General features: G+C 39.7%; 1 protein-coding gene across 5 annotated transcripts in view; it reads right to left on the minus strand.

The window, feature by feature from the left end:
- Positions 1 to 25,957, minus strand: part of cdk12 (cyclin dependent kinase 12) — a 66,100-nt gene extending 40,143 nt beyond the window's left edge. For 3 of the 5 annotated variants that reach the window (XR_010007262.1, XR_010007263.1, XM_062984487.1), the window contains exons 1-10: positions 23,873 to 25,955; positions 14,802 to 15,683; positions 9,516 to 9,692; positions 6,495 to 6,634; positions 5,226 to 5,396; positions 4,402 to 4,591; positions 3,622 to 3,678; positions 2,262 to 2,363; positions 1,435 to 1,512; positions 246 to 362 (exon numbers count right to left, since the gene is read on the minus strand). Coding sequence is in view for 3 of the 5 variants with exons in the window: in XM_062984487.1 (XP_062840557.1) it covers positions 246 to 362; positions 1,435 to 1,512; positions 2,262 to 2,363; positions 3,622 to 3,678; positions 4,402 to 4,591; positions 5,226 to 5,396; positions 6,495 to 6,634; positions 9,516 to 9,692; positions 14,802 to 15,683; positions 23,873 to 24,924 (2,966 nt within the window). In the remaining 2 variants the exon portion in view is untranslated. Of the gene's footprint in view, positions 1 to 245; positions 363 to 1,434; positions 1,513 to 2,261; positions 2,364 to 3,621; positions 3,679 to 4,401; positions 4,592 to 5,225; positions 5,397 to 6,494; positions 6,635 to 9,515; positions 9,693 to 14,801; positions 15,684 to 23,872 lie in introns of all 5 variants that reach the window. The other 2 variants (XM_062984486.1, XM_062984485.1) reach the window with 1 other exon arrangement.
- Positions 25,958 to 26,500: the final 543 nt, after the last annotated feature.

Raw genomic sequence — 26,500 nt, forward strand, 5'->3', positions numbered from 1 at the left:
TGCTAGATATCATATTTTTCTGTCCACTGAAAAAGATGGTAAAGCAGACAAGCAAGCTGCACTAGGAAGGGGATTTCATAGCCTTGGAGTCATCAATGAAAAGGGACTAACTCTTGTGAACCAAGAATTACTAAACCAATTGGGGCTAGAAAATTCTTCTCCTTCTTAGTAGTATTGTAACAAATACGCGGAATTATGGGCACACCATATCATTCCTTCAACCAAAAAGTTCAAAACAAACTTACAAAGCAAACTCCTCCCTTAGCCGCCTTCGGTATTGCTTCTTCGGTTTCATGGTGTTGAAGTAGGGTAGTTTGATGACATCTGGCCACACAGCTGGACAGGGACTTCCACAAAGACGACTGCAAAACCAAGAAAGAAAGTATAAATGGCACAATTTACTTAAGCTACGCCACTATCAATGATCTCCTTTGATTTTTTTCTTTGTTTTGCAAATGGGAAAAAAACAAAAAATGAATGAAATACAAAATGTATTTCCCAAGCTTGGGCTGATGCCATGCAATGATCCTGCCACCTTGAGCTGGATAATATCAGTGGGTGTTTAGTAACTTCCAGTTCTCCTAATTGGCTAAATGGTATGGCATCTATCATGCACATCCACACAACTCAGTCTTTGACAATCAGCTATATGGATAAATGAAACAGGGTCTACTAAGCAAGGACAAGCAGATATATAGGGAAAAGACCATAGAAACATAGTATAAAAGGCTTCCATAAGTAGTATTGGCCGTATGAAGTTGGCTCCTCCTAAATTCAATATAAGGCCATATTAACTATTTTCTGTGTATTTGCTATTTTAGGAATTCCTATGAGGACTGCTGTTTCATAGTGTTACACTGGAGGCCTTAGCAATAACATTTTAATCAAACCCACAAGTGTGGAGTGCTGATTAGAAGAGTTATAGGCATATAGAGGTACCTAAGATGCTTCCAAATCTTACACAAATGCACCACACACCCCCAGAAATCTTTGATGGCATTTAGGAGCAAAAAACAACAACTTTGAAAATTGGGATTCGAATCCCCACTTGGACATGAAACCCCCCCTGGGTGATTTGGAGCAAGTCACGCACTCTTAAGCCTCAGAGGAAGGCAAAGCGAAAACTCTTCTGACGAAATCTTACCAAGACATTCTTGTGATAAGTAACTTTACAATCACCATAAGTTGGAAAATACTTGAAGGCACACTCCTATAGCAATCTTGTCACTGTGACAGATATTTTCTCTTATTGACAACAGATTTGCACAATTTAGTCTATATGTTCTTGACATGAATAACTGTCACTATACCCTATTTGTTAATATAAATATTTGATACTTGGAAATCTAGGCATACCTCTGCCAGTTCCAGAAAAAAGCAACTGGCAGTACTACCGAGGCAGGCTGGAAATACAAACTGCAACATATGCTTTACCTGATTAATTCAAGCTGTGACAGCTCAAGATTTGCTTGAAAAATAGGCTTCTTTGTAAATAGTTCCCCGAGGATACAGCTAGCAGGAAAATAGGAAAAATGGCATTTAAATAAACAGAAGAAACAGATATTTGAACAATCAGGGCAGAGGAAGTGGGAAAGAGACAAGGAGAATCTCTGCCCTCAGGAGGCTCATGAAACATCTAGGAGACAAGGCACAAGAAGGTGACTACGAAAAAACTGCATGCAAAACTGCATCATTCCATCATGAAGAAATAGCATCCTCCAACTTCCTTCTAGAATAATTATATCTGAGAGATAGTCACCATATCTAAGGAACAGGACCACTATACACAAATTCAGCAAACCTGATCATCAAGAAAAGTGGCCAGTTTCTAGCAGGTGAGTTACCTCTAATTTTCTACATGTGAGTTACTCCTATTTTTCTACATGTGTCTAGGAGGAAAGATGGTAATCCGAACACTGGGATTAACTCCCTTGTTCCCATTCTTAATGCTCCAAGGCAGAGAAATAAGTCAACAAAATCATTCTGCGACAAGTATGAGGACAGACTATCACAATTTTAAGAAGAACAATAGGATACAAAAATAATAAAAATTAAAATCGACAAGCACCCTATATAAATGTAAACTCACATATGTTTACAGGCTTTGCCTCAATGCAATTTATGTATTCTGGCCTATGACATGACTACTTATTCTGCAGCCCCACCAAAAAGAGCCCAAAGGTATGATTCATTACAAATTTTGAATTGTGTCAAGCACAAGCTTGTGACAAAAGCAAAAAGAAAAGAAGTTACTGGCTCACCCACAGCTCCAGACATCTATGGCTGGCGTGTAACGCTCCTCGCCTAGCAGCAATTCAGGCGGTCGATACCATAATGTAATTACTTTATTGGTGTATGGACGGCTACGAAAGAGAAAAATGATGTTAGATGTACAGTTCAGACATTACTGGAATTAATCATATGTATACGAGTCAGAATGATGTGATCAACTAAATGCTGAGACAGAAATAAATCTGCCATCTCGGATGTAGACATCACCTCTTCACCCATGCCACAAACTATGGATCCTTTGGCTTTCCAAATGTTTTGGACTACAACTCCTATAGCCCCTTAACAAATCGATCACATTGCATGGTCAAGTGGAGCTATAGCCTCAAACATCTAGAAATTTTATTTTAAGCTACTGTATATTATGTTAAAATTTCTAAAAGTTAATGCTGTATAAATTCATTGACTGAATGATAATAAACAAGTAGGTTTGTTATCCTTGATACAGGGGCCATTTTCCTATAATGACAGCATGTTGTCCATGCCCTTTCTCAAGGGTTGGCAGGAAAATAATAATTCAATGAATGCTTATTTGCCGAATCCCTTGTCTTAGAAACAAACTAATTCATTTAATCATTTCAAGTAAAACTACCACAGATTTTCATTTTGATGATAACGTTATCAGGAGAAGCCCTAAGTACAATTTATGTAAGGCATATGAAAAGTCTTTGGAAATCAATTTTGCATATAATCTAGCTTTACATTGAAGACTCTGTCATTTACTATCGATAATTCATACACTTTTAAGTGTGCCAAGTTACTTACAATCATGATCTTAGTCATTCTCAAACACTAGGAAGCATGTCAGCATATAAACCAGAATTAACTCAGGCTAAGCTCCAGAAAACATTTTTGTACTGCCAAAGACTGTTTAGGAATGTTTGATGGAGGAATCAAAGAGCTTTTGATCAGGTGCAGAGTCTCTTTCCTTCATCACTATCAGACTCTGTTTCACACCAGGGGAACAGGAAGACAGATTCCAAAAGATTAAGAATAGGGTTGTCAGCTGCCTCTTTGTTTTAAATAAAAGCCCCAATTATTCTCACTTCTTAGGCAAGAACCTAAGGCTGACAGTAACTTGCTGGCTGACTCACAAAAAGTTAAAGACCGATATGGGATTCTGATACAAGCTTAGACTGCACCCATATAATAACATGAGACCATTTCCTACGTGAGCCCGTGGATGCAGACAGGAAATGCAGTGGACTTTAATGCAAAGAACATCTTTCCTTTTTTGCAATTGATTTAAATGAGACTTCTACAGGAGGCAATTCTGCTGGACTTCTGTTGAAACTGCTAGAGTTACATCTATCCTCCTATCAAGCATCTTACCTTTCTTCTGAACTGTACAGCCGGGCTAGTCCAAAATCTGCCAGCTTGATCTGCCCACTGTGAAATGAAAGGGTGATGGACAAAGGTTCACCATGAAATACACACAGGCATATGAAGAGGAACTACTAAAATGAATAAATTATAGGCAGTAACACTTCCACAAGACAAGTCCCCAAGGCTTAAAAAAACACTTCCAGACACAAATATGATATATTTAATGACACAGCTTAGAATGTGGAACAGCCTCTCCACAGAACAAAATACAGTGACAATAAAATCATATTGTAAATGTGGCTGCATAAACCACATCTCCAATTTTCAATTGGAAAGTCTGTCCAAATATTTAAGTTCTGGGACAGGATAATGGGTGCAACTCCTGTGCTTTTTGTCTGTTCTTCCACTGGTTCCTTTCTTATTTTCCTTTCCCTAATTCCTTCCTCTCCTCAAATCACAACAGAAAAAACACTTGATCAATGAGTAAAACAAGAAACTTGCAGAGAAGAGTGGTGGAAAACATGTTTCTACATCTTCTCTCAAAACCCCCAAATTTTCAAAAGATAAAAATAGAATTCTTGGTTATCTAGCATCACATCAAAGTGCAGAACAGAAAGAAGTAAGCTGTGGCTCTACTGCCACATCTGGCTCCCCTTCTTTCTCACACACCTTAAGAAACACTACACAGGAAGAATTTAGGTTAGGAGCTTCTATGTCCAGAACTCTACCCCCATATAAAATCCTAGCTCAAACAGGCCCAACATAGAAGAAAGTCAAAGAGTTTACCTGTTGTTCAATAATATATTGGAGCACTTGATGTCTCGATGGAGAAAGTTCTTTTTGTGACAGTAGTCCAGTCCCTCCATCAACTGCTTCATGAAAGACTTAATGTGGTCCTCTGAGAAGTGCACCAAGCCAGATTCGAGCAATCCCATGAGGTCATGGTCCATATATTCAAATACAAGGTAAAAGGCACCTGGCAGAAGATAGGATACTATTCTTAACAAACCGAAAATGCAGAAGTGCAAGATTTGAAATTCACCAGTACCATAAAAATGTTTAAATTCAAATGCTTTTTTAAAACATTTCCAAGATAAACTACGTCTAAGTAAGAAAATTCAAGAATGCGGTTGCCTAGTGAAAAGAGAATGGTATGTGAGACTGCCAGTGTCACAGTTCCTTTCCTCTGAGGAAAAAAAATGTAGAACTTGGAACTTACTGTCCCTTTTCAATTAATTAATTCAACCATATTAAATTGCTGGGGAGGTACTGAGACTGTGTTCAATCATTACTCACTTTGAAATAATAGAAAACATTCCTTCTTGTGTTGATTATGATAATCAGGGTTAAAGATGAACTAAAGCAATATGATTTTTTCTCTTTTTTTTAAAATGATTCTCAGAATAGATAAGAAATTTCAGACATTCACGTTTGTGGTAAGTCTTCATTATTCTGGCCCTCTTGGCAAAACTAGACTACGGCTACAAAAAAATACACTACCTGAAACTATTTATAAACAAAGAATTTTTAATACTATCAAGTTGGCATCCTGAACTGAACTGCAGGCTTCAAGCCCTGCGTTTTACATTGCATCATTTGGGGATGGCTACCTTTGTCCTTCTTGAAATCCAGTGCATCTTGCTTATCTGTGACGATTTCCTTCATGTTGACAACACTTCGATGTATTAATTGCCGAAGGATCTTGATTTCACGGATTGCTGTGATGGGAAAGCCTTCCTTTTCATTATCCAGACGTACTTTTTTCAAAGCCACCAATTCACCTGCCAAATGGAAATTGTAATTAGTAGAAATTTGGAGAACTATGTGCAATAAAAAGGTACAACCCTGAAAAGCCTAACACAGCTAAACATACCCTTTCTTCAAATTAGTTAAATGGTATCAAGTTAGCACAATGGCACCTCTGTTTTAGAACAGCATTAATTATGTCAGAGCATAAAAGCTTACACCATTCACAGAACTTGAATTCATGTTGCTTTGTATGTATACTAACCTCAGTGAGACATACTATCCAATACTTTACATTTGGTACCATTTGAGACAATTAATTGTCAATTGCCCTGTCCATTATATGCAGGGAAATCATTGCTTTTGAGGGCAGTAACTGCAATGCTGGATACCAAATGGAAAAATATCACTTCTCGTCATATAATCATACAATTTCTTCAGTACTTTCTCAGGCATATGTTATAAAAGCTTACACCATTCACAGAACTTGAATTCATGTTGCTTTGTATGTATACTAACCTCAGTGAGACATACTATCCAATACTTTACATTTGGTACCATTTGAGACAATTAATTGTCAATTGCCCTGTCCATTATATGCAGGGAAATCATTGCTTTTGAGGGCAGTAACTGCAATGCTGGATACCAAATGGAAAAATATCACTTCTCGTCATATAATCATACAATTTCTTCAGTACTTTCTCAGGCATATGTTATAATGTGGCTTTTTTTTTTAAAAAAAAAAGAAATTTGCAGAAAAAAATCAGGAGTGGGGATTAGGAGGGAAAAAATAGGAAAATGAAATTAATAATAGAGTTGCTGCGAGTATAAAATAATGCCAAGAATACAACTTTCATGTGTTTGGAACATGTGTTATATGTTATCAATTACAACTGATCAATGAGCTCTAGTCTTTTAAGGAGAGTGTCTACATGTGACCAAGGATTACATGTAAAACAGCTTCACCCCAGCCAAGAGTGACTTCTTAACTTTTTATAGGCCCACTTGAAAGGATATGCCTATCATAAAACCAGAGAGATCAACATGAATGAAATTTCTGTTAGCCCACTTACTATTTTTAAATATGCAAAATAAGAAGGAAAAAACGTAGAACAGTGGACCCGGATACCCACCTGTGTCTTTGTCCTTGGCTTTGTACACTTGCCCATATGTCCCCTCTCCGATAATACCAATGATGTCAAATTTGTCCACACAACGCTTGCCCCAGTCGCTTTCTGTCTGCCTCCTCTCACCATAACGAGGACAACAGATTCTGAGAAAGATGGAGATAAGAAGAAAAGAAACAAGAGCTGTTAAAATGCTGAAGGCTGGATTAGACAAAACTTGGCTAATTAACAAGCCCTAACAGGTCCATCTGCCAACTTTCACAGAACATAGAATTCTTTTGACTTTTGAATTTTCACTGCTATATAACATCTATTTTATTCTTTTGTGTCTGCAAAAAATTTTCACTGCCTTGATTTTTTAAAAAAAGTTATGAAAAAAAAACCAGAAAAGCAACAACTGTGGAAAAAGAGAAATTTGCTTCTGGGATTTTGCTGTTTTTCTGAGCTCAGGTATCATCAGTTTACTGACCTTCCCAGCATGTCAAACTGGTGCCACAGCCAATCTTGAATATAATTGGACCTCAGATAAGCAGTTTGCTCTTTTCTAGATATCATCTTGTTCACTGTGAAAGCGGTGAGGGTAGAGGGGGTCTATGTCCCTGTGTAGTATTGTATAGTATTTATACATTGTCCATGTGTTGTGAATGCTTGGATTGTGTCCTGCTGCATAGTAGAAAGGGTTGGGCTGGATGGCCCTTAGGGGTCTCTCCAAACTCTTAGATGCTATGTTTCTATTATTATTATTATTATCATCATCATCATCATCATCACCATTATCTTCATAATCATTATTATGTAGAGGCTGAATGGCCATCTGTCAGGAGTGCTTGGATTATGTCCTCCTGCATGGTAGAAGGAAGCTGAGCTGGATGATCCTTAGGGGTCACTCCAAACCTTAGGACTGTATGATGTTGTTATTATTATTATAAGTAGTAGTAGTAGTATTGAGAGGCTGGGTGGCCATCTCTTGGGAGTGCTTGGATTGTGTCCTGCATGGCAGAATTGGGTTGGACTGGATGGCCTTTAGGGGTGTCTCCTAACTATCTGATGCTATGATTCGATGTGTATTATTATTGTGCAGATATTGGATGGCCATCTGTCAGGAGTGGTTGGATTGTGTTCTCCTGCATGATATAAGGAAGTTGAACTGGATGATAGGGGTATCTGCTAACCTTAGGATTGTATGATATTCTTATTTATTATTATTATTATTATTATTATTATTATTATTATTGAGAGGCTGGCTGGCCATCTGTTGGGAGTGTTTGGATTGTATTGTCCAATGGCAGTTGGGTTGGACTGGATGGCCTTTAGGGGTCTCTCCTAACTGTCTGATTCTACTATTTGATTTGTATTATTATTGTGCAGATCTTGGATGGTCATCTGTCAGGAGTGCTTGGCTTGTGTCGTCCTGCATGGTAGAAGGATGTTGAACTGGATGATCCTTAGGGGTATCTGCTAACCTTAGGATTGTATGATATTATTATTATTATTATTATTATTATTATTATTATTGAGAGGCTGGGTAGCCATCTGTTGGGCGTGCTTGGATTGTGTCCTCCATGGCAGAATTGGGTTGGACTGGATTACCACAGTAATTATTTCATATTACAGTAGAATCTCACTTATCCAACATTCGCTTATCCAGTGTTCTGGATTATCCAACGCAGTCTGCCTTTTAGTAGTCAATGTTTTTGTAGTCAATGTTTTCAATTCATTGTGATATTTTTGTAAATATGAATTGTGATATAAATTTGTAAATACACTAATTACAACATAGTATTATTGAGCATTGAACTACTTTTTCTGTCACATTTGTTGTATAACATGATGTTTGGTGCTTAATTTGTATAATCATTACCTAATTTGATGTTTAATAGGCTTTTTCTGAATCCCTTCTTATTATCCAACATATTCACTTATCCAACGTTCTGCTGGCCTGTTTATGTTGGATCAGTGAGACTCTACTGTATATTTATAATCTTATATTATCTGCTTAGAACTGGATTATATGAGGCCCCTTCTACACAGCTGTATAAAATGCATACTGAAGTGAATTATCTGGCAGTGTGGACTCAAGATAATGCAGTTCAAAGCAGATAATATAATATTATAAATGGGTAATATAGCTGTGTGGCAGGGCCTTGAGTCTACACTGCCATATAATCCAGTTACAATCAGATAATCTGTATTTTATAGGCAGTGTGGAAGAGGCCTGAGGCCTAACTGTGCCTGTCCCCTGGGCTGAGTAGGTTGCTAGGAGACCAAGTGGGCAGAGTTTAGCCTTCTAAGTGGCAGCAATTGGATAAAAAACAATTATTCCTCTCCCTCTAGTTAGGACTTTATTTTTCTTTTCTTTTTGTTGTATGAACGTAGAGGCATGGATGAGGGGTTGTGTTGCCAAGTTTAGTGTTTCTAAGTGTAGTTTAGTGTAGTTTTGTTGTTTTGTCCTAGGCCGAATTTTTTTTTATCCTTTTATATATATAGATTTTTTAAAAAGGTCCCACCATGTGTCAAGAAATAGATCCTCTCTGTGCATGTTTCCTTCACTTCCCATTACTTAGTGGCGCTATTCCCAAGAACCGCAGAGTTAGAGATATTTACTGGCAATGCATGTCTAAGTTACCTTTTAAAAATCAATATTAATTTTAAAACTTTGCCTCAATAAAGTTATGGGTACCATCTATGTTGAAAATGAAGGTGTGTTCACATCTTCAGGTTGAGCTTTTCTCCACATGATTTCCCTATCCAAGAAAAGCCCAAGATCTCTTAATTAGCACACTGGCCTTTTGGACTGAATACCGCTATTGTCCTGATCAGTGCCATGTTTTGAACAGAAGCACCAGTACACATTCAATTATCCAATTCAGATTACTCAAGAAAGGCCACAATCACAGCAGGATGCATAGCTAACATGCAGACTCCGTCCAGTCTTTCATGTTTCCCCTAATAGCCCAAAACCTTGCCCAAAAGGCCATAATATATCCTAAAATTACTGCTAAGCAAAAAAGCACACTCGATACTTACTTTGGTCTCTTTCTCAATGGTTGCTGAGGTGGTGTGGCTGCCTTTGGTTCTGGAGACTCTGGGGGTGAAGGATCTCCGCCAGGAAGTTCTGGGGGCAGTGGAAGGTCTGTGAGCAAGTGACGTGGTCTCTGTTCTTTCTCTTTTTTCACTGGTTTTAGATGAACAACTTCTTTTGGACTAAAACACCAAAGAAAACAGTAATTATTTACAGATTGCCAATCTCTACATCTCAACGCTTTCACACAGACTGATAGCAATTAAACAGTAATGTTTACAAATTTAATTGATTTTAGTGCTTTAGTTTATTTTATGTTCCGGCATTGAATGTTTGCTGTATATATCTTGTGCTCCACCCTAAGTCTCCTTTGGGGTGAGAAGGGAGGAATATAAATGTTTTAAATAAATAAATTTCGCTTTTGACACAGAATGCCCACTACCACTCATCCCATCCAAGAGGTCAGTATGCACCAGAAAAGTACTGAATCAGTTAACTGAGTCAGGGAGTGGACAACCACTATTAAAAGAGCTCCACTGGCTGCCGATCAGTTTCCGGTCCCAATTCAAGGTACAGGTGTTTACCTATAAAGTCCTAAACGGCTCAGGGCCTGCCTAGCTTCATGAATGCATCTTCCCCTATGAACCCACACAGGCTTTAAGATCTGCTGGGGAGGCTCTCCTCTCAATCCCATCTCAGTCTCAAGCACAGTTGGTGGGGATAAGAGAGAGGGTTTTCTCGGTGGTGGCCCCCCAGCTCTGGAACTCTCTCCAAAAGGAGATTAGATTAGCTCCCACCCTGGATTCCTTCCGGAAGAATCTGAAAACTTGGATGTTTACAGGTGCCTTCTCATAACTGATAATTGATTGGCCATGTGCGTTACCTAGGCCTTGGCCATTCCATGCACTTTATTACCATTAGTCGTTCCCATCCCTAGCCACCATATGCATTTTAAGATTTTCATTCCCCTTAAAATGGCCCATTGACTACGGTGCTTGCCTACGGATGGAGATTATTGTCCATGTTTTAAGTTATTTTCACTTTTGTGAGAAGTGATATTATATTGTGATTTTGTTGTGTTACTGGTTTTATTGATGTAATACTGTTTTGGGCTTGTCCCAGTGTAAGCTACCCCAAATCCTTCGGGAGATGGTGCGGGGTATAAATAGTTTATTATTATTATTATTATTATTATTATTATTATTTTATTATGACACAGCAAACAAGATAGATATGCTGGATTTCATATCACAAAATCAAAGTCGAATTATTATTATTATTATTATTATTATTATTATTATTATTATCTGCTACAGATCTATGTATCTCAACATAGTGGCTTTTAAAATAACAAAGAAAAATAAAAAGAAGCAGCTAGTCCACATTGCTGTTGGGAAAAAGGTCCAAAATGAGTAGATAGTAGTAAGCAAAAGTTAAGAAGTCATAGGAAACTTTTGCAATTCCTTCTTTTTCTATTAGTTAACTATTTCTTAAAGCAGCCATCTCTAATCTAGTGCTTTCCAGGTGTATATCTCAAATCATTCCTTAGTGGTTGGGTGATATGATCATCAAAACATCAAGAACAAAATATTCATACTGAGTATGTGGAAACGTACCTTAAATTATCTACAAAGCAGTTCAAGCCACTATTAGAAAACAGTTCCTAACACGTTTGCCCTACTAGATTGGAAGAACTGGAGATCCATTAGCTCAAATATAAAGGGGCTAGAACAGGTCCCAATTTTTTATTTGCAAAAGCTCATCATGCCCATGTATAAATAGTAGGATTACTGTCTAACTACTACAGTGTTCCCTCACTTATTGCAGCGGTTACGTTCTAGGACCACCCGAGATAAGTGAAAATCCGCGAAGTAGTGGCCCTCTTTTTATTTTAATATCTAAACATTTTAATAGTTAAGTGGCCTTTCTCCCCCTTGCAAGCCCCAGGGAGAGTGAAGCCTTTCTTACCAGTGCCAGCGGGCTCCTTGCTTTGTGTCTGCCATGTTGCCCTGGCTGCCTCTGCTCCTGCAGCCAGGGAAGAAGAAAGGCCGCGCCGCCCAGTGAGTGAGTGAGCAAGAGAGCGAGGGTGAGAGGAGGAGAGTAGCATGGAAGAGGCGGTAAGGCTCCTTTTGCTGCCACCGCTCCAGCCGGCCAAGCCGGGAAACATGGAGGACTCGGAAAGGGGGGCGGGATTTCCGAGTCCCTCTTCCGAGTCTTCCACGTTTCCCGGTGTGGCCAGCTGGAGCGGCGGCAAAAAAAGGAGCCTCGCCGCCTCGTTCACGCTCCTCTGCTGCCGTCCACCCTCACTCTCTCGCCCTCCCTCCCTTGCTCGCTCACTTACCTGGTGGAGAAGCCTTCCTTCTTCCCTGGCTGAAGGAGCAGAGGCAGCCAGGGCAACATGGCAGACACAAAGCAAGGGGCCCGCCAGCACTGATAAGAAGGGCTTCACTCTCCCTGGGGCTTGCAAGGGGGAGAAAGGCCACTTAACTATTAAAAGCAGCAATGGGGTGGGTAAATAAATAAAATTCCCGTGAAACAGTGAGTCTGCGATAAGCGAACCACGAAGTAGCGGGAGAACACTGTACTTCCATATGTGTAACTGAGTGCTTTTCATTTAGAATTTTCTCAATGAATGAACATTTCTCTTTTAACTTTCCTTAACCTTGATGTTACAGATATGTCTTTCCTTCCCTGAAAAATCAAGACTGGCTTGGGCCCTGTAACTTATCCACCTTTCTCTGTAGGATCTACCTTGACTGGCTTCTCTGCAGACACTGTGGTGTATTAGATCGCTGCTAATGAGTAATGTACTGTAATTTGGATTCTGTAGATTTGTAGAAGATTTCTAGACCAGGCATGGGCAAACTTCGGCCCTCTGGGTGTTTTGGACCTGAAATCCCAAGCAGCTTATTGGCTGTTAAAAATTGTGGGAGTTGAAGTCCAAAACACCCGGAGGACTGAAGTATGCCCATGTCTGCTTTAGACTGAAGTTTTAAACAGCTGACTTTGCAATGTTTTGCCTCTATAATTCTAAAGGTGGGTAGACAATTAGACACGGGCTAAGCCATGTCTGTCAAGATTTTTTTTGAAATAAATTGTCCACCCTCTCAACAAACTCCCATTCAAATAATTCCAAGTTAGGGGTATTCATCTTATTCCCCCCGCTTGGAATTACATTAGGAACTGCATGGATAATACCTAGTCATATTATATACCATTACACATCCTGTGTCAACAACATCTATGGGCTATGGCTTTGTTGGAACAAATAGATAAAAAATGGTCTACAGGTCGTAACTCAGGTCTGAATATGACAACAACATGCTTACTCATCAGAGGGGGAAAAGCCAGGTTCTATGTTCACCGCAAATTCATTGCTTATGCCAAGTCCAATTATATTCATGCCAAACCACTAGTGTCCTAGACCACTGCTTCTTAAACTGTGGGGCTCACAAAAATTGGTAACAGTAAAAGGCTTCTGAATGCCACCGAGACATTTATACAAATCTGTTAGCAAAAATGTGCAGTGTTTACAGTGGACTCTGCAGAAATTGCTGTACTTTATAAAAAGGAAAATCAGACTGTTCAGCAAACCTTACAAATCTTAGTTTTCAAACAGTAAATGTTTGATTTCTATATCTATTTTATATACCCAGGGTCATGTAAAAAATTCAGGCAAAAAGGGGTCATGAGTGAAAAAAGAAGTCCTGCCCTAGAGCACTAGGAACATTGTAACAAAGACTAAGCTTAGATAGGGAGGAGAAAGAAAGAAGAAAACATTAATGCCCTAGTAACTTGAGAATGGAAGTGATGCAAAGACTGATTAGTTTGAGCTAATGGGACAACCTCACAAGGCTTGAGCTCATACACTTCCCCCTTCCCTTCTACTTGCATGATAGAATTATTGTAATTTTTTTGCTTCCTTATTTGATCCTAGTTCCATTTATCTAACAAACCAGGATCAAATTCTGATTTGATAAGTAGGATTGCTACTTCAGAAAACTATTCAGATGACCTAAACAAATAAGCAACTTTAGAAAACATACAAATATTGCAGCTTGCCAGGGAACCTTCAGATCTCAAGTGCGACAATCAAATGTTATGTATGGCCCTTTAAAGAAAACAGCAGCATAAGGTCAGCACACCTAGATCCAATTTTAGAAATGTCAGCTGTCCCACAAATGAGGAACCATACAAAAGGAAACAAAATTAAAACAAAGCACTTCTTTAATTTACGTGTTGATGTACTTCTGGTATTTTGTTCGTGGAAAGTGTTGGGGGCAGCTACAGGGCTGGCTTACATCATTCAAATAACTCATCCACTTCACTTGTATCTGGTGCTACTGTGACCAGTAACAGCTGCCTGGAGTTTCATTCTAAAACCTCTTTGAGATCTGCTACTAAAAATCTTCTCTACAGCAGCTCTGCCCTTCATCTCCTATAAAGGACTTCAATTCCTTCTCTACCACATTAGTATGTCAGTTAATTAATGTCATTTTATATGGTTCAAAGCTACCTTCTACAGCTATATGGTCAGTCTTATTTTAGGATGGTTTTGTCTTTCAGTTTTAACAACACAGTTTTAACAATGCCAAATTACATGCAAGGTTGCAGTTTTTTCAGTTGTACACCAAGATGAGTATATACTTAGGTTAATAATTTTGGTCCCCACTAGTACCAATCCATATTCTCCTGTTACAACAGCTCAGCTGACTCCCAGTTTGTTTCCAGACACAATTTGATGTGGTGTTTATAAAGCCCTATATGGCTTGGGTAAAGGCTATCTGGCAGAATACATCACCATATACAGATCTACCGGAGCCCTGTGATCATCAGTAGAGGCTCTTCTCTCATTTACCATCTACATCACAAGCATAGTTGATGGGATGGGAGGGGCGGCTTTCTTGGTGGCTGCCCCAGATTCTGGAACTCCTTCTCAGGAAGACCAGAATGCTGTCCTTCTTTTGCCACTCTATTTTTATTCTAGCAGTTCTTTTAACATAGAAAATTTTAAAAGAATGGGCTGATTGTGCTGTATTGTTTTAGACTGAATTATTTTGATGGCTTTTTTCTTTTAACAGCATTTTTCTTCTTTAAGTGTAATTTTAAAATCATGTTTATACTGTCAATAGTTTAATCCCATTTTCATTTTTCCATTTAGAATGTTTTAGCTGTAAAGTACTTTTAAATTGTAAGCCACACTGAGTCCCAATTTTGGGAGAAAGACAGAATATAAATAATAATCAGCATCACCACCTTTAATGGAAATAATTTTTCTGTCATGCCCTTACCTATCCAATTCATCTTCTCCAGGCAGGACAGGCGGAAAAGGGAGTGGAGGCAATGTTGATGTTTTCAGAAGCGTGACAGCAGTTGTCACAGAGACATGTGCCTTTGAGAAGGATTGCACAGCAGGTTGAGAGTTAGCCTGAGTAGTCAGAGACGTCCTGGAGTGGGTAGACGAAGGCAGGGACAATGGAACTGAAGCAGGGATGTGAACTGTGGTTGACTGGACAGGCAACGGAGGGGGAAGAGCTGTTGAAGGAGGTAAAGGGGGCAATGGAGGAGGAGCAGCCTGAGTTGGGGGTGATGATTTTGGCAAAGGAGGTAGCAGATTAACAGAAGGCAAAGGAGGTGGGGGCTCTTGCTCAGCTGCCTCTGTTTCCTTTGGGGTAGCAATCTCCTCCTTTGCTATAAATTTCATATCTTTTGTTCCCATTAATTTTGAGTCTTTAACTGCAGCCAGCAGTTTCTTCTCTGAGTTCTCTACAACTTTTATTTTGACAGGATCAAGCATTATTTTTGTCTCTGTGTTGTGCTGTAGGACATTTGCCATCTCAGCATCAGAAGGGCACTTCTCAGGCTTAATGGTTTTTACCTTCTTGGCCTCTACTACTGGCTCTTTAATTTCAGAAAAACTGTTTTCTTTCCTAGACAGCATACTAGGTGAGTCCTTAGTCTCCTTCCCATCAACTTTTGCTGCTGCTGCCGCTGCTGCCGCTGCTCTCTCCTTTTTCTTTCTACTCAACTCAGCTCCGAGGCTGGAATTCAAAGGCAGTCGAGCAGGTGAGATACTGGAATGGCGACTGCGGGACCCAGATCTTTGCTTTTTGTTATGAGATGACGAGTGCCTCGAATAAGCAGGACTTCTACTTCGGGATTTTGCAGGCTTTCTGTGAAAACAAGTATAAAAATAAGAATGTGCAAACATCTTGATTATAATAAATAATAAAATAAAATATAACTTTATTTATATACCTCCCTATCTCCTCAAAGGACTCAGAGCAGTTTCCAGATTGTCATGTTTGAGGTAAAAATACAGATTTCTAGCCCTTGGCATTGTAAAAGCGTGCTTAATAATAAGTATAACAAAGATGGGCAATTGGGCAGGAGATGGGAGCCAATGTTTGACCATTAGCTCATGCCCTGCCAGCTGCACTAGTGCATTCAGACATCATTTTCAGCAGATTTCAACCATAGGAAGGTGATTGGGGTTAACTAAGTAAACAGAATTTTCAAATATATTTTTAAACAAAATACTGGGGATCGGGGAGGGGGGCAGGAGTATTGGGCATTTGCAGTGGTCATGACTAAACAGCTCCAGTATATGATTAAATTCTTCATGTATAACCTAACCTTTTCTATTTGGTTCTACATGCACATTGGTTCTCAGACATTATTTACTGCACTATACTAATAATCATTTTTGCACCATATTCTAAACAGATGGACATTATCTAGGATCTATATGGATATGCTCAAAAGCCATATAGTACTTGAGGGTTGAAATGTGTGTCAACTTCACAGGTGCTAGAATAGGAGTGAAAGCTTAAGAAAAGTCCTTCAAGGGTTGAAGAAGTGTCTGCCAACGTTCTGCATAGTAACAAATAAATCTCCTTTCTTTTTAATGCTGAAACAAACACCAGAGAGGAGGGAGGTGGAGATGCTTTTGAATGAACTTTCCCCTCCCATATTGTCCATTTGTCTATATGATTCCTTACAAGTCTTAATGTCCTCACAGATACTGACCGCTGAACTATCTTTCCTTCAAGACCAAAATGACTACCTAGCTCAAAAACTGAAAGGGATTCTCAGACATATTATACTGTGCATGGCATAAACATGGGCTGTCCAAATCCAGTAAAGCATTCTTGAGAGCTCCTTGACCATCCCAGAAATTCACAATACAATGGATATTAGGGGACAAGATGTGACTTGTGGATCACCAGCTGGCCATTTTAGTTCTAAAACAATTATATAAAGTTGTTCTGTATTTCAGATCTTAGAAGGTCAGCAATTACTCTCACCTAAACCATTCCTAAATGGGAACTATAAAACCTCATCTGTAACAACAACTAAACAATGTTACACCACACAAATTAACCATTTGCAGTCAGATGTTTTCAAAGATTGCAGCACATTCACAGAAGTACAATTGGCACTGCTGTTTATGACAGGCTGCCTAAAATCAAGCTCAAAGATGCAACTGCCCAAGGGTCAGAAGACTGTAGAAGAGAACAAACAGAGCACAAGGCTGGCTTAAAAAACCCACTATGGCCAATGAGTGCTTTAGGAATATTTCATACCATTTAGTAAATGTGACTGAACTCACCTATAGGCCAGTTACTCCAGCTTCACTGTGTCCAGATTAGGCTGGCAATTAATAACTACAAAGTTCACATTGGCTGCTTTGCATAGTTCAAACTGTCTGTAAGGCCTCTCATACAGGAAATATTAAGACATAGTGGGATACCAACTCCAACATTTACAGTTCTTATTGTAAAACTACTAAGAGAAATCTGCAACAAGAGAATATAGCCATGCTTTCCCTGCCAAGCTTCATCCACTAAGCTAATGATTTGTCTGTGTTGAGTAGACCCATTTATTTTACATAGCTAGTCCAAACAGTTTTCTTTTCACATTGCTTCGACAAGTCATTTGAACCTGTAACCACTAGTCCAGTGATTCGGGTAAGTAAGTTGTATATACAAATACAGCAAGAAGCTTTAGTACACACAAAGATTGCACAGACTTGTGATGAAACACTGTTTTCAATATTGTAGCTGTTTTAAATCAGTTTAGGGGTATGGATTTGTTTCATTTAAACAAATTAAAGTGTTTTGAATACTTTTTAAGTCCTTTATGTTTATGCTTTACTCCCCAAAGATAGCTTACTGGGTCACATATTACAAAAGAAAAACATGAAAGCAAGTTGTAAAAAGGAGCAAAGTTGAGGTCATTTGTGAATTTAGAACATCAAATTCCTATAAAACCAGCATACATTTTTAAAGTTTTGTGACCTTTAATTCATCATGCTTGTGTTATTGGTACTTCTATTTCTTTGTCATGACTGGGCAACTCTGACAATGTTATTGGACTGCAATCCCCATAATCCTTTGCCACTGGCTATGCAGGAAAGAGATGATGGGAGCTGCATGCCAGAAACATCTGGATGGCCATGGTTTCTCATTCCACTTGTAAGCTGTCTGCAATACTGCTGTAATTTCAGCATGATCCCAGCCCCTGGCTTTTATTTGATCAAAGACATATATGAAGAACTGCAAGTAGCTTGCCTCTGCTTTTTACCATTGACTTTCAGAAGGCCACTTTGATAGCACCAGAAACTTCCGTATCTACTAGCCATATTTACTAACTATATAACATTATCACTTCCAAAACGGTGTTCTACAAAACATGTACTCAACACTGCATTCCACAGTGGTATTGTACAAGAGTGATCTTTATCACAGGTTGCTCTACAGATGATCTGGATTTCCACTATAATAAGACTAGCAATAGTTAAGATGAGTGGAAGAAATATAGCTTGTTAGCTATGGTCACTCATTCCTCTGGAACACACTCAGCCATAGGAAACAGTGGTGTACTATCAGGTGGTCAGAATGCTAGGCATTGTGTCTCAAAAAGATATGCTACAGTCAGTGTGACAATTATTCAAGCATTCTGGAGGGCTTCAGCCCCCTGTTGGGTCTCAACAACAAAACACCTTTTTGCCCCACATACCTAGCTCATTTTAGCCATTCCAGCTCCAGGAGTGGTTCAAAATTTTTGGGATGCTGGTGGCCTTGGGTGGACAGGAAAACTTCTCCCACTTCTGACCTACAGAATTTTCCTGAATTCTCTGCAGTGTGCAGATGATCCATATCTAATGGCTCATCTCGTCTCTCAAGGTACAATATTTGAACCGCAATGATCAACTACTGCTTTCTCATAACTGGCAAGAAACCAGCAGTCTGCCAAATCCTGCACCTCAGAATTGGATCTTCTCTCAGGAAAATGTTTGCCTAACTGATCATGGATCCTACTAATTTTTAAGTATTGGCTTAGTTAAATTGAAGGGATTTTTTTCTCTTTTAATATCAGCAAGTAATTGTAGAGTGCTATTTTACAGAAAAGCATTTACACCCTGCTTCTGTAGGAAAAGGGACTACAGAACATATAGTTACTTAACCAGAAAGAATACAACACATACCTAAGTTGCTGGAAAACAATTTAAAAAGTAGATATCCTCATAAAGCCAATAAAGTAAACAAGAGCATGAAAAAAGGAATCAAGGCATCCCTTCATGTGTGCATGTGTCTTCAAGCTACGCATTTATCTATGGTGACATCATGAATTTAATAGGGGTTTCTTAGGCAAGGAATACTCAGAGGTTGTTTTGCCAGTCCCTTCATTTGAAATATAACTGACAGCACCTCCACTCCAAATGCTAACTGGCCTCAATCCTGCTTTGCTTCCAAGATCTTTAAGATATTTAGGTTACTATGACTCCATGTGTCTCATATATTTAAAAGAATTATTCCTTGTTTCTGTATGTCCCATTCAGGACATTCCACAAAATACATTGTAAGAACAGGCAGTGAAGATTTTTGCAGTCTCCTCAAATTAATGATTGGGAGAAATTAAACACAATGCATGGGGTAGCCATGTAGCTGTAGTAAAACCTGTATTAAGCAAACAATATTAAATGGAAAAAATATGCCAGAGAAAAAAATTCCAAGAGAACTTAGGAAATTACAGTTATATCTGTCCAGTATTTAGCCTACATTGCTTAAAAGTAGCTGAGATCAGGCAAATTGGTGTGGTATGAAAGATAAAAGTTTGTCTAAACTGCAACTGAGCCAATTCAGATTAAATCCCAGAATTTGTTTTGTGGCATCTCTTTCCTGTCATATCTGGTAGCGATTTTGTCAGTTTATCAACAGCAGTTGTTTCTAAACAATTTCTCTGATAAATCTCGTATACTACTATAATTGATTGATTAATTTTTCTATCATTAACACCACCGCTAGAAAGAGATATAAATGGTTAAAAAAAATCAGAAGAAAGTAACTTGCCAGAGGCATCCAGTGTTCATGAGCTAGGCGGATTTGATCTCTGTAAGTATTCAAAGCAATGTTTGTTTAATATTTACAGGATGCTAGGCACTGCAGAAAACACAAGGGAGCGTATACTCAAAAGGCAGATTTGCTCATCTAATGTGCTAACTGCAGGAAAATAACATGGACAGTAGCCTTGTTAGCAACCAGTTTACCTCTCACAATGATCTTTAGTGGCCACTACTATGAAGAGACCAGAACAATTATTAATAAAAACCATCCTCACCCTGAGTACAGCAAACAAGGCAAAAATAAAAGTTATCAGATAGTGTGAACAAATGATTGGCATGGATGTGAGTAAAGGATTAAACAAAATTTAGAAAAAACAGATAACTGATTGTTAAAACTCTTCAGGCCAATTTAAAGAATATACCTGACTCCCATAGTGGTATTCATAAATATTAAGAGATGTAGTCAAGTGGAATTTTAAGATACTGATTCCTTTGCTCAGTACATATATTCACATCCAACATAAAACCTAACTTACAACACAACAGTTCCATAACAAGTATGAAGAAATTTCACTTTATCAGGTGAAACCTGATCTATTCTGATAAAAGTCAGAGTTCAAGGCAGAACCACATGGATCCCCTAGCCAAATATTATAATACGAACAAGTCTAAGAGAATTCAGCATCACAACCAATACTAACATCTAAGACTTCTGTGTTTAGACTGTATTGGTTTCAAAGCTTTGTGTTCACTGATTTTTATTGGAAGTGGCTTGAATCAGGACAATATTTCTGAATTTATGGGAAAAGTCCTGTCTCAATATGAGGTGGGTCAGTAATTTAGAATTTCGGTGTGTTCAATATACTCTAAACAAAAAGCAAGACTAAGGATAAATGGACAAGAGTCAAATTGGTTAGAAATACAAAAAAAAACAAGACAAAGTTGCCCATTGTCACCCCTTTTGTGTATATGGATGTTTAGTATTAAATACTAAAATCAGAGAAGATAGATATGTCAAACAAGTGAAAATAAAAGGGCAAGAATTTAAAGTTAAGGCATATGAGGATGACATGGTTGTCATTACAGAAGATCCTATAAAGAGTATAACAAATTTGATGAAAATAATTACTAAGTATGGAAGTATGGCAGATTTTAAAATAAAGACAATAACATTGAAAAACTGGAGAACATTTCAGCATGTAAAGTCACAAGGAAAGTGAAGTATTTAGCAATATTGATAAACTAATAAAAACAATAACTTATATCAAAACAACTATAGAAAGGCATAGAAGGGGGTAAAAAAAAGACCGGGATAGATTCAATTATCCTGGTTAGGAAGGATACTCGTGCTAAAAATTATTTTAGTGAAAATGCTATTTCTATTTCAAAATTTGCAAATAATTAAGCGAGTGAAGGTTTTTTGAAAAATTGAGAAAGGAATTGGTTAAATTTATATGGATTGGAAAAAAGGCTAGACTTGAGTATCGAAATCTAGTAGATGCAAAAAACAGAGGAGGGTTAGCACTTCCAGATCTTAGATACTATTATGAAGTTGAAGACTTTAGTTCACTAAAGGACTGGATAAAATTAGAAAATCAAGTTTTGCTTAGTCTAAAGGGGCACAATCTACGATTTGGCCGCCATGCCTACATATGGTATAGAAGAGAGATCAGTATAGCAAAGATTTTAGTTGGCATCCCATAAGAGCTAGCTTTCTAGTGATGCGGAAAAGATACAAGGAAGGTATGAAGCAGAAAATTCATTTATGTCTGCACCCTCTGGAAACAGTGTAAAACTCAACATACAATGAGGAACGGAGAATTTATAGGGAATATTTAATTGAAGATAAAAGACAATGGAAATTACGAGAGAGAGAATAGTTAGGGATAAAAGACTGGTTTCATTATCATTAATTACAGGATATATTTAGGAAAGACAATAAAATTGGGTTTCCTAAAAAGAAATCGGAGTTGGAAAGTATTTTGGGGAAAAGAAAACAAATGATTGATTTCCAGATTACACAACTAGAGTATATAGCCTGAAAGATAATTAAATAAAAGCAGTAATGATTTTCTGTGACTTCAGGAAAAATATAGATTTGGATACTTATGGAAAAAAAGAATTAAATTTTCAATAGTGGGTTCTGTCATAGAAAACATATATAAAATGTGTTGTCAGAGGCTTTCATGGCTGGAATCACAGGGTTGTTGTGTGTTTTCTGAGCTGTATGGCCATGTTCCAGAAGTATTTTCCTCACAACCTCTGAGGATGCCTGCCACAGATTTGGGTGAAACATCAAGAGAGAATACTTCTGTAACATGGCCATACAGCCCGGAAAACACACAACAACCATGTATAAAATGTTCTATAGAAGTTATATAACTCCTGAAATTGATAGATCCCAAAGGGGGAAATATTGGAAATGCAAAATGCTGAAAGGGACCTTCTTCCATGTTTGGTGGACCTGTATGGTGGTAAAAAGGAGACTAAAGACACCAACTAATTGATCAATAAGAAGAGTACGAAAATCCCAGAAATGTGCTTATTGGGTTTGTTTCAGGAGAGAACTGGCAAAGAATATGTAGATATTTTCCAGTGAGAATCACAATAGCAAAATCTTGGAAGGGGGGAAATTAGTAAAGTATATTCAAATAGCCAAGATATCTAATGGCATAAGGGAAGGGAGGAAACAAAGAAGAACTTGTTGGAAAATAGAGACTGGTATTTGGGTATTTTAAAAAAAGAAGATAAAAATATTTTCAAAATAGCTGAATGAAGGATTTATTAGTATAATGATAAGAACAGATTTTTGTTAGATACTAGTTCCATATGTTGTGGTGTCAGAAGTCATGGGTGGTGGTTCACGGGTGGGAATGGGGAGATGGTGGGACTGGGGAAATAATACTTGTATTTTGATTGTTGAATTTTGAAGATTGTACGTTTCTTTTTTCTCCCCTTCACATATCACAAAAAAAAATTATACCAAAAAATACACTAGTTCTCTCCACCTCTATAAATGGCATATTTAATCAAGCCATGTACATGTACATTGTGATCCGCCCTGAGTCCCCTTCGGGGTGAGAAGGGCGGAGTAGAAATACTGTAAATAAATAAATAAGCTAATTTAGTTTGAATAACTGATTCCCCCTCTTACTATACAGTACCACTATCAAGGAAGTTTTAAGAGATAATTTCCTGTTTCCATGAACCACTGTACCTGTTTACCGTGTCATGGGATGCCAACAAACTGTGGTTCATATTACTTAAAACAGTCTGCCAGATCCATGAAAGTCAAGAGAAAAAAAGTTTCCGAAAACTCCCTTTCAAAAACAGCCTGCACGATAAGAGACTAACTGTAATTAGCTTTTGAATCAGGCTAGGATCTCACTGGTTGATTTAGAATGCAAAATCTTGTGAGATATAATATATACTCTTGTATAAGTTAACCTCGTGTAGACGTCGAAGACAGGTTTGGGGACCAAAATTGCAGATTTCTGATACCCAGATAACTTGAGGTCATTTCTCAGAAAGCAAAGCACCAATGCCACATTAGGGGACCAGCCACCCCTGGCCATCACTTCCACACACAGGTCATAAAGGTCAGAAGCGGAGCCATGACAAAGAGAGTTAAGCGGGCAGATGCTTCTTTTAGATTCTACCAGAATGGGCTAAACTCTTGTATTTTGCCATTTTAGTTGGAGGAAGGTAGGGTTCCTTTTTTTGATAAGAATCACAGTACTCACATTGATCTGTGGATAAGTTGACCCAGTTTTTTGTGGGGATAATTTGACTACAATTTCTGGACTTATACATGGGTATAAAGGGTAACTACCAAAGTCGCAAAAGTCTGAAAAGACAACCAAAAAATATGTACTCAAATTAGTAATGTTGCAAAATATTAATAGTAGTAGTTTTTCTGGCCTGAATGGAAAGTATGACTCAAGGATATCAGCATCTTCATTTACTCCTGAACAAAAGGTAAACATTTCTGATCAATTACAAAAGCTCACGCACCTGGATACAGGACTCCGACTCATTGACCGCTTGGAAACAAAGGGACTGCTGGATCGCCTTCGGCTGAATGGGCTGGGGGACCTTCCGCTGTAAGATCCACTTCCTCTCTCGTAGCTGGATGAACGTCTCCTATTATATGGACTGACTGACCGCTGCCTTCTGCTATAAGGACTGGGAGAACGCATATTGGACTGGTATGCAGCAGGTTCTTTGTACGGTGGGCTGACTGACGGTCTTCTTGAGGACCCACTGGGACTTTTCTTATAGGAATCATAATTACTGGATGTGTGAGAGCGTGGAGGGCTTATATCGTAGTCCTGTGTATACGATGCTCCTGAGGGGCTGTCATCTTGTTTGGGACTGTCTGACCACTTGCGGTGCGGACTCCTAGATTTCCGCTTTGGACTGTCCAGGGATTTGTAGCTTTTGGGAGCATCTCTTTTACGGTGACTTTTGCTGCGGTCCTTGTGGCCGGATTTTGCCTCACGCTCTTTCCTGACCCTTTCTTTATGCAGTTTGGCTGATCGGGACTCCTTGCTGCTACTCTTGAATGTCTTAGAGGGATGTTCATCATTCTCCTCATGCAGCCTTTTGGAAGCCCCCGACACCCTGTCCTTTGCAGAACTCAACTTGCCCGAGGACTCTTGGTTCCGCTTTTCCTTGTCCACCAGCTTGCTTTTCATCAATTCGCGTACACGCCTGTGCTGATGGTGACGGTGCCTGTGTAGCCGGTCGCTTTTCTCCGAAGTCCCTTTTCTTTCATCGTTTTCCCTGCGTTCCGGCTTGAGGACAGCTTCGTCAGAAAAGGTGTCAGAGTCCGAACTGATATCATCATACTCCACCAAAGGCTTGATCATGTTTCCCAGTGGTGTTCCAACGTCTTGGGCTCCCAATGGCGAATCTTTGGAATGCCTGGACCGGTGTCTCTTGTGCTTGGAAAGCCTGTGCCTCTCTTTGCTGTTTGAGCTCCCGCTGCTGGATACGGCTTCTTGATGCAAGAACACTCCTCCTCCTGATTCCTTCTTGACCCCATGTCTCTCTGGGTTTGGCATTCCTTCTCCACTGGGCTCCAAAAGAGGGGGCAATCCTCCAAAACCCCCAACCCTAATTGTCAAGGCCACCCCCTTCCCTTGCGTCACTTCTCTCCTACATCCAGCCACTTTGCTCTCTTCTGCATGCGGGTGTCTTACCAGAGTTTGAAGCTAGATGAGGATCTAGCCCAAACAACTGACTAAGACCCAGACCTTCAAAAAGAGGGGGGGTAAGCAACTTATACTAGAATGGCCCTCTTCCTAGATATCAGGCGTAGGGCAATGATAGTAAGCTAACTTTCCTTAGCTGGAGATTCAAATTTCAAAATGCTAAGGTCAATGTATGGGTCCCAACTCCCAACTACTGCTAGAACTCGTCTTGTAATTGAGCCTGGAGATGGATTCCTCCAAACGGCCAAAAGGGGGCAGAAAAGTTCCTGAAAGTGGTCTATCAAAGCTGTAGGTCTCCCCAGGAATTGGAATAATGGCTTCTCTCGGGTCTGAAACGCCCCCTCGGCTACCAACTCGAGGCCCTCGGTCCCCACGAGAAGGAAGGCCACAGCTGGCTGTCCTTTGGCCCTCAAGGCTGCTTCTAAGTTCCTGAGGGGAATGAAAGAGCAGTGTCGAGGCCTGGCGAGGCGCGGAGGCGCCGGGGGCCCTCGGGGGAGGGGGACACGAGTCCCTGCTGAGGAGCCCCCTCCGCCTCTCCCTCCGCCCCAGTCCTAGCAAGGCCCCCGCGCCGGGGCCCCCATCCTCCTCCTCCTCCCCTCTTACTTCCCTCCACGAAACGGCGCCGCTTCCAGGTTGGGGGAGGGGCGGGGAGAGGAAAGTGAGTGAGGAGGGGAGAAGGTGAGCCGCCAACTCTCGCGAGAACTCGGAGGCGAGGAAAAAATTCGCCTTGCCGGCCGCCGCCGAAGCCTCCTGTGGTAATGCGCGGGGGGCGCTTCTCCCCCGACTCTCTCTCTATACCTGCTTCTGCGCCTCCAGATATCGCGAGAGCAGGCGTGCGCTCCTTCCTTCCTGCCTTCTGGCCTTCCTTCGGGCGCGCAGGCGTACGAGCCGAGTCTCGCGACACTTCCCCTCAGGAAGAGAGCGGAAGGCGGAAAGCTTGTCCGCTTTCTCGAAACGAGTTTGACCTCTCGCGGGTCCGAAATCTCACGGGAACTTGCTCGAGCTTTGGAACAAAACTTTGTCTGCGCTGTTGAAGGCTTTCATGGCCGGAATCACTAGGTTGCTGTGTGTTTTCCGGGCTATATGGCCATGTTCCAGAAGCATTCTCTTCTCACGTTTCACCTACATCTGTGGCAGGCATCCTCTGAGGTTGTGAGGTGTGTTGGATACTAGGCAAGTGGGGCTTATGTACCTGTGAAAAAGCCAGGATGGGAAAAAGAACTCTGTCTGATTGAGGCAAGTGTGAATGTTGCAATTGGCCACCTTGATTAGCGTTTAATGGCCTTGCAACTGCAAGGATTGGCTGCTTACTCCTTTGTTAGGAAGTGTGAGCTGGCCCCAATTGTTTTCTGTCTGGAGGATGCCTGCCATAGATGTAGGTGAAACGTCAGTAGAGAATGCTTCTAGAACATGGCCATACAGCCCG

This window comes from Anolis carolinensis, chromosome 6 (genome assembly GCF_035594765.1).
Source record: "Anolis carolinensis isolate JA03-04 chromosome 6, rAnoCar3.1.pri, whole genome shotgun sequence".
Classification (NCBI taxonomy): Eukaryota; Metazoa; Chordata; class Lepidosauria; order Squamata; family Dactyloidae; genus Anolis; species Anolis carolinensis.